At 40.5% G+C, this 9099-nt stretch overlaps 1 protein-coding gene across 1 annotated transcript; it reads right to left on the bottom strand.

Annotated features, from left to right (window-relative positions):
- Positions 1-2986: 2986 nt before the first annotated feature.
- Positions 2987-8732, bottom strand: Brs3 (bombesin receptor subtype 3). Its single transcript, XM_021188543.1, has 3 exons — positions 8128-8732; positions 6211-6562; positions 2987-4803 (listed from the first exon to the last, which is right to left on the bottom strand). The coding sequence occupies exons 1-3, from the start codon at positions 8559-8561 to the stop codon at positions 4390-4392; spliced, it is 1200 nt and encodes a 399-aa protein (XP_021044202.1). The 5' UTR covers positions 8562-8732; the 3' UTR covers positions 2987-4389.
- Positions 8733-9099: the final 367 nt, after the last annotated feature.

The raw sequence follows: 9099 nt of genomic DNA, 5'->3' as shown, positions 1-9099 counted from the left end.
CGCCCCTGCGCTGGAGCAGAGGATTGTCTTATTTTTTTAAATGCTTGCCCTGTTGTGCACGCGGCTTTTGTTCATCTTAGTAACCCAAACACATAACATGCTCTTTGGGGTCTAGTGAAGCATGAGTTAAGGAACAGTGGGCAGAAAGCCCCATCACTTCCTAATATCGCCCCCTTTTTATGCATCTGGTACCACCCTTGGGCTGCTGTAGGTGAGAGGAGCTTACTGCAGTTTACTGCAACGTGTCGGAGATGTCCCAGCCTGGAATTTGAAGCTTGAATGTAAACATAACCCTGTGGCCCCATTTCCTTGTCTCTTAGTAAGACAGCCAGCAATCTTCCAAGAAAAGCAGAGCTTTTCCCTTAGATGTTTCATGAACCTAGAAAAGGGAAGGGGTCCATATTTTTAGAACAGACAGGTATTTACTGAACTCCTATTAAGTGCTAGGCATTGGAGATTCTGAGACAGCAGCTGAGAAAACAGGCACAGATCAAGGGCGGTTGAATTATAGTTGGCGAACAATAGGATGGGAGCACCAGATGCTAGAGAGCAGCAATTATTTTGTTTTCAGTATCTTTTTACACTCAAAAACTAGACAATTCTAAACAGCTTTTGGGGGGGGGTATGTGGATTACATTTATCAACAAAGTTCATTGCTATAATGTTAACTATTCAAGTAAAATTTTAACCATTAAAAGTAGTAATAAACTATAGACATGTAAACATCTGTACCCAGACTTGACCATAGGGAAAAGCTTATCAGAAATTATTTTGATTCCAGTCACCTTTGTTTGTAAATACAGTGGTTCCAGGTGGGCTCTAGAACATCTTGGCTCCTCACAGACCTCTGAATCTGATTTCAACCTTAGTGATGTTTTTAAAACAGTAGTTTTTGTTTCCAAATACACTTATTTTTATGAGGTTCTTGCTTTTAGTAGAAGCATTGGAGAACTCAATTTATATACATGCTATGGATTTTGTTAGATTCATTTAAACACTGTTAAGTAGTTCTTGCTTTGATCTAAAAACTGTATACAGATCTTTCACAATTTGTTATTGGGCTTCCATTTCATTCTGGAGTATGTTTACAATAGACAAGTTAGTGCGCCACATGATTGTTATTGCACATAGCACACACTCTTAATGTCGGAGATACCCTAACCACCCCCCCCCCCTCTCTCTCTCTCTCTCTCTCTCTCTCTCTCTCNCACACACACACACACACACACACACGGAAATGGGGGGAAAATCTTATGTCTTGGTTGCACGTCACCCAGTTCCAGGAGCCTAAAAGCTTCCTGGACGCTTATAGAGACTCTAGCTAAAGGTAGCATTGCATTTTGCACTAGACATTTGCCCGAGCCAGTACAAACAGATACAGACTCGGTGTCAGAGTAGAATGAAAATGGGTGCCTATAGAAGATAAAAAGGCTGAGGAGGGCCTTCTGTGCCCTCCTTACTTATGAACACTTTCTGGAAGGTGAGATACACACACACACACACACACACACACACACACATCTATCCTTGTGATGTTTGGGAGTTTTCTTGTCCCTATATCTTGTAATCTCTAAACCTAGTTGGGAAGGGATTTCTTCTGACAAAAAAAAACTATGTATCTTTAACCTAAGATAATATGAACTACAGAAATGCTTTAAAACAAAATTTGCTTACAGAAGGTATACAATGTTAAATTGGGGACACTTTTCAGTTAGGAAGATATACCCTCTGGACATGCCTCATATATGACTTTGTGACTGTTTTCATACCTCATAGAGTATTGCTAGGATCCATATCCTAAATTTTAAGCAAGGGAAGACCTTGAGCAAAATTAGGACATGCTCACAATATGTTTTGCATGTGTCCAAATCTCTTCCTATCTAGAACCCTCACTAAAGACATGAAATATCTCTGGAGAACTTTGTACAACAATAAGCAATGTAAATGTAATTGTGGCTATTACTATAGCCACCTATGAAGGTAGCCCCTAGAAATAAAATCATTTCATTTCCCCAGATAAAAACAAACTCATAAATTTTAATCACAGTCTTCGAGCTACAAAAGTGGAGGGAGCTGATGCCCTTGAAAACTGAGAAGTTATTTTATACCTATTTCATCCCTAACTCACAGAGGCTCTAGTTTTGTGAAACAGGAAAATACTGTCTGGACTTTTGTAGCCTGATACTTTTCTAAACTAGAGTTCTATACCCGGGCTGGAAGAAGGGCCCACGGCACCTATGTAGCAGACAGGGAGCTCAGTCTTCAGGGCTGCCTTGTCTAGCCTCAGTGAGAGAGAATGGGCCTAGCCCCTCAAGGACTTGATGTACCAGGGTTGGGGGATACCTAGGGGGGCATTCTTTTGGAGAATGGGTGGAGGGTGAGGTAAAATAAGATTTAGGGTTCTAATTATTGATTGTGTGTGTGTGTGTGTGTGTGTGTGTGTGTGTGTGTGTGCACATGCATGTCCTTGAAGGCCAGAGAAGGAGCCATGTATCTTTTTTAAATCACTTTTTCTTATTCCTTTTGAGTTATGGTTTCTTACTGAACCCAGGGCTTCTGGTTTCTTTGGGTCTTTTCTTTTCTTTTCTTTTCTTTTCTTTTCTTTTCTTTTCTTTTCTTTTCTTTTCTTTTTCTACCTAGACTGGCAGCCATCAAGCGCCAGGAATCATATTATCTCAACCCTCTTCCATGCTGTAATTACAGATGTGTACAAGCCCACATCTGGCTGGTGGGCGCTGGAATCTGAAGTCTGGGCCTCGTGCTTATACAGGAAGCACTCTAACTGCTGAGCTCTCTCTCAAGCCCACGGCCTGGTACATTTATAAAAGTATTTCTCAGGTGTTAGGCTCAGGAGAGTAAATATACAACAGTTTTATAATTAAGAAAAATCAAATATTTCTTAGTTTTGTGATTTAAAAATATAAATGTATTGGAATTGAAATGGGTCTGTCATTATTTTTAGAGTAAAAAGTTACACAAAGCCATTCAAACTTTATTTAATATTTATTTGTTCACCTCCAGATTGTTTTACAATAATTTTGCTCACTTTAAAGCAATGTTAATACAATATTAGCACCCCCACTTTAAGTAAGCTAACTTTAAGGACATGTAAAGCCCAGTGTTAATATATGCCCCGCCCCTTTTGAGCCACATAATTAAAAGTTCACAACGGCACAAGCCATTTAAAGCTCAAAAATAGCAAAAGCATTCTAAAAACAAAACAAAACAACAAAAAAGCAAAAAAGAAACCAAGTTTTTACAAATACAAATGTAACTATAGTGCCAAAAGTAAGCTGCTATTTACTTCAAGAATACATTTCTGAAAGCACAAATTGAAGTCTGACAAATCTATTGACTACAAGGATTTAGTTTTCCCAATTACATTTATTAACATGCTTATTTGTGTTAGCAAGTTGGAGACGAGGATAGCAAGTCAGAGTCTTCTGTCTGACTTCTAGAAACAGAGGTGAACTCTAGGACTTAGGCACCCATCAAGTTAAGGGAAATCAAGCAGGTAGATGATCTGATGACTCGTGCACAGCAGATGAGGATTCCAAGTGGCAGTTCCTCCGGGCTTTAGAAAGGGGGCACTGCTCACCCAAATGAAATGAGTTCCCTTAGAGGAAAGAATTTCCAACAGCGGCAGCTTAGAAACTTGGACAAGAATCTTCCTGGTCGTCCTGTGAATAAGACAAATTCCTCACAATGCTTGTGAGACATGGCTTTGCCTAGTTATTAACCAAATGGCAATAGAATTACATAAATTCAGGACGTGTTGACCCAGTAAGGGAAGCACCCTGCCCCAGATTCATCACTAAACACCTTCCAACTCTTAAACATTTTCATTTCAATTGCAAGATTTCTTATAACGCAATGGTGATTGAAGGAAAAGAGCAATCACTCTGTGAAAGCATATATAGAGAGAGATTTTACAAAACTCTGCAAGAGATGTTTTCTCTCTTTTTGATCTCCTCGTTTGTGGAGTAGAATCCCTAGATTTACAGCACAAATAAACACAAGCACTATTTTAAGATAACCACATGAGTGCACAAGAGATGAGGAGTATCAGAGAGATGGGATCCTATCCTATATTTAAACCTTTATCTTGTTTCTTTAGCATCCCTTCTATACAGCCTTCTTCCCAGTTGACTGGTATTTCCAAACCTCTTTTTCTCTATTTGGTGGGCTTCATTGTATTTAGAAAGCCCAAATAGCATTACTGTTTGCACCTTGAAGAAAATGATGGTTTGTCTATTACTTACAAGGATAATTCTTTCTGAAAACTTCAACACAATCCATGAACAACAGAAAACCCAGACACTGTACTATGCACAGCTTAAAGCTGGATGCATACAATCAGACTAAAAATCATAATTTTTAATAGAACATCTAAACTTTGTCTTCTCCCTTCTTGGCACTACTGCCACTGAACATGGTCACACTAATTTCAGAGATGTGTGCACTCCCAGTAGCTGGGACCCGCCCCATCACAGTGAGGTTGTTAAGGGGGGTGTCACCAAGAGGAGGCTCAGGCTGCTCTGCCTTGAGGCAGCAGAGCTGAGCTTTAAAATGCTGCTGGAAGGTCTTGCTCAGCCAATAGAGAGCAAAGGGGTTCACGCAGGAATTACTGAAAGCCAGCACCCGAGAGAAAATGATGATAACAAAAGGGACATCAGAGTGGTTTGCATAGCTTTCGTAAGTGAAGGAGTGGTAGAGATACAGGAGATGATTCGGCAACCAGCAGAGCGCGAACAGAGCCACCAGCACCAATACCGTTTTGGCAATTCTCTTCCGGGATTCAATCTATATGGGGAGAAAAATGTACAAACACACACACACACACACACACACACACACACACACACACACACACAAATCATTTAGCTGGAAGAAATTTTTAAAAAATACAGTACTCTAGATTGACATAGGAATTTACAGTTAAAACCAGGCTTCTCTTTGAACACATGCTTATGAGCTAACTGGTTGGGACACATGGGAAGTCTGCCTGTGGATACAGAATATGACAAGCTAATTGGCATGGTAACCTGTTATCTTGGTCTCATTAACTCTCATTCTGAGGCCTCCCACCGTCCTTGAAAGTTGAGATACTCTAGTTAAACTCAAGCAGTGCTGTGGAATCCCCAGTGATTTCATCTCACTAAAAGGGATGCTACTACTCAGAACAGCTTTCACTGCATCCGCAGAGGCTGACAGGTGAGCACAGTCTTCAGCAGGTTAGGAAAGTTGTCAGGTTGGTACTAAAGTTGTTTTTAGTCTATAGGGATTTGAATCATCTCAGAAGAGGAATAAAAACAAAATGTGCCATCCAGCATATATGAGAATCCTCCTATCCTGTTAGTATAAGAGATGCATCTCATAGAACCATGGACAGAGCAAAGATAGCTGGATCATGTGAACACTAACTAAGTATATAGCTTATAGAACACAGCTATGCAACTAACTGATGAACTACACAGAAAGGAATAGTTCTCTCTCTCTCTCTTCCCTCTCTCCTTTTATCCCCTCTCTGTAAAAGGCACTACTTCCCTCTTCCCCAGAATGGAAACCTCCCAACCACCTATCAAACAGGACAATGTTTGGTACTCTCCTTTCATTCTGAGCAGATTTATGAAAGGAGAGCACACCTAACTCCATCAAGGGTCTTAATCAAGTGTGCGTGAATCACTGTGTTCTCTTGCCATGGCACTTCATTCCACTGTCCTCAGACCTCAGGTTGCTTATCTATGTAGAAGTAGTTTGCATTGACTAACATGATGACTCTTGCCAGTTTTACCATTCTGTGCATTTCTACTACTCTGTGATACTTGCTAAAGCAAAAAACGCTTTGCTTTATAATTTCACATTATGCAGATTCTCGTTCTATAGGATCAGTAGCTCTGACTCCTCTCACACTGTCACTGTCTATAATACTAATACTCACCATTGATATCTGTTTTTTGCCATTTAGTCCTCTTCTCCATTGTACACATAAAGAGATTAGGGCTCAGAGAGGTCAAATAACTTGCTCAGCATTGCTCACAGTGTGTGCTGAATTTCAGACTCAAGTGAGAGGCTGTCCTCATACCAACAACAGTAGACTGCTATTTGATCTCTACACAGATAAAAGCAATGCATCTCACTGAAGAGCAGTTGGAGGGGGCTCCCTTCTAAATTCAGGCTGTATTCGCAGGAGTACCAATTTATACATACCTGCTTTCGGGCATGGCTTTGTTCCTCAGTCGGTATGTTCAGGGTACTTTTGTAAAGAGTCCTGGCAATCAAAGAATAATAGACAGAGATAATCGAGAGCGGGATAATGTAGAACACCAAGAAACACAACAGAGAATGTATTTCTTGCAAAAGCCTCTCAGAGATAGGGTAGGCGTTACATGATTCAAATGTCACATTTCTGTTAGGATCTTGGAAAGTGTATACATTTGAGAATATAGCCTCTGGCAGAGCAAATATCATAGACACGATCCAGATGCCACCAGCTTTTGCACAGGTCTTCAGAATGGCATTGGGGGGCTGTCGCTCAAGTGGCTTCACGACTGCTTTGTATCTAGAAACACAGAATCACAGCAGAGTTGAAATTAGTGACACATAGGATTTTAATAATTATTCAGTTCTTTCTTGTCTCCAGTCGTATAGAACCAACTAGAACTGGATGTAGTTCCAAAGACACAGAACATACCTAGTGATTTTATTTATGTCAATCAGCTTGTCCCTTATTCACTCCCATGAGGCATTCCAGATCTACAATTATGTAATTTTAAGGCAGACTCTTTATTTAGGACATTTTCAGCATGTTTTTTGTGTGACTTGAGAGTAATTCACCACCTATGTGTTGCCATAAGTATTCTAAGGAAGTCCTGTATGTATAAGTGACTCGTGTTAATCAAATTAATTCTCCTGGAAGTGTAAGTAGCCTTGCTCTTTCTAGAAAAGATTTCCAGCAGTAAGAAGCAGAAAGCTCGTGTTTTCTCCATTCCTAAGGGCTACTTCATTCCCTAACTTATTGGATCAGTGGAGGAGATTAGGATAACATCAGAAGTTGAGCCCATGCAATGATGCCTCCTCATTTGGACAGAAACAACTTAAAGCCCGTAGCCTTCATGGGAGTCTGCCCTCAAGAAGAATATAGACCAGTAAAAGCAACAACAACAACAGCAGCAGCAGCAGCAGTAGAATAATAGTAATTGTTATAATATTTACACAGAACAAGCTTTTGCTCATGTCACATTTCAGTATATAAAGCTAGCCCTGCCATTACTGACAGGCATTGATTAACTATGGACTTCTGCCAAAAAAAATTATTCTTTGGAGACTCTTTTTTTTTTTCATGCTTTCATGGTTATTCAGCAATAGATATTCTCTACAGTATAATACAGTATTCAAACTAAACACACCCTACCCCAGAGCCCCAACTCCTTAACAGTGAGACTGTTTCACAGCCACAGGACTTTAAAAGTCCATCAGAATTAACTTATTTCTCTGGGAATGATAATGTCAGCCCGTGCTCATGGAGAACGCAAACAGAATTCAATGATGACAGGACACCGAACTGCCAGGGAGCTGAAACCTTTCTGTTTACCTCCCCCTAGATAATCTGGGGACTTTCAAATAAATTAGATGCATTTTCTCTCTTTATCATCCTTCTGGTACGTGGTAATGCATACACGGTCCATTTCCCACCTATATCAATGTTTTCATATTGACTCTGTTATACCACTAGGCTGCACTAATGTATAAAGCATGAGCATTTTTCTTTACACCTGCAACAATTTGCCTGACTTAATAAGCCAGAGGAAAATAAAAACACCGTTTCCTATTCTTTCAGGCAAACAATTACATTTCAAAGAAAGGAAACCTCAGCCCAAAGCACATATTTTTCAAGCACTCTTCAGACGCTAACAGAGGCATTTCAACATTTTTACTCTAACTTTTATTTTAAAAGGCTGCTGCTTTTTCAATCTTACATTTAGGTTACAGAGTGTGAGAAAAGCCAACCGGTAGCCAGTAAATGCTAAGCACAAGCTTTTCTTTCTTTCTTTCTTTCTTTCTTTTTATCTCTCTCTCTTCCCTAATTTCACATCCCAGCAAATAGAACAGAGAAAAGAAACTCACCTGTCAGCGCTGAGAATTGTTAGCGTGAACACTGACACACCGACAGAAGTGAGCCGGATGAAGGAAAGCACTTTACAACCGACCTTTCCAAACAGCCATCCTTCTGCCAGGTAGTGGGTTGCATCCACGGGCACACAAGTCAGCAGAAGTAACAGGTCTCCGAAAGCCAGGCTGGTGATGAAAATATTTGGAACTGTTTGCATGGATTTAGTCTTGAAAAAGACTTTGATGAGGATTGCGTTTCCGAGGATGCCCACTGAAATGATCACAGCATAAGTGATATAGATGGCACACAGTGCTTCTATTCCTGGAGAGTTGTCTCCGGTCCATCCTTTATGTGTAGTATCGTTGGAGACGACAGAGCTTGATGTTTCTGTGTCATTTGTAATGGAAATTAAAGTCTGATTAGGTGACTGAGACTGCCTTTGAGACATGTCTCCTGCACACTCTGCCTTCCCTACCTCTCCTCTGCTCAGTTCAAATGTAGTTGACTGTCACGTCTAGTGCCTACGTCTAGTAATGAGGTGGTGTCAGGAGAACAGAACAGAACGGAATGGGAAGAAAACCCAAGACATCCGGCTACTCCTTCCCTTTAGTGGTTCTGTGTCTCCCAGCATGCTTGGCTAAGCGCTTACAGATCTGGCACCAGGAAGTGGGAGGTGGAGGGTGGACGAGTCTCATTGGCATTCTCATGACATGAGATGAGAAAAGGGGCTAAAAGAATGCCCGGTACATGCTTTCCCCTTTGGAGGGTGGGTAGTCCTTTGGATAATTAGGCTTGTTAAGCCATCTAATTATTTCTTAGAATCTCTTGTATCTTCATTTCTACCCAGCATGGTTTAGATAGACCTCAGTGAATTAAAAAAAAAAAAAAAGCCTCACCATCTCCCATCACATAGTGCTCGAATGCACTCTCTTTTATATGACAAATAAGGATAGATGGCCCCAAAGCACAAACTTGAGCCCACTCCT

This window comes from Mus pahari, chromosome X, assembly GCF_900095145.1.
Source record: "Mus pahari chromosome X, PAHARI_EIJ_v1.1, whole genome shotgun sequence".
Classification (NCBI taxonomy): Eukaryota; Metazoa; Chordata; class Mammalia; order Rodentia; family Muridae; genus Mus; species Mus pahari.
This window is presented reverse-complemented; position numbering and strand designations above follow the sequence as displayed.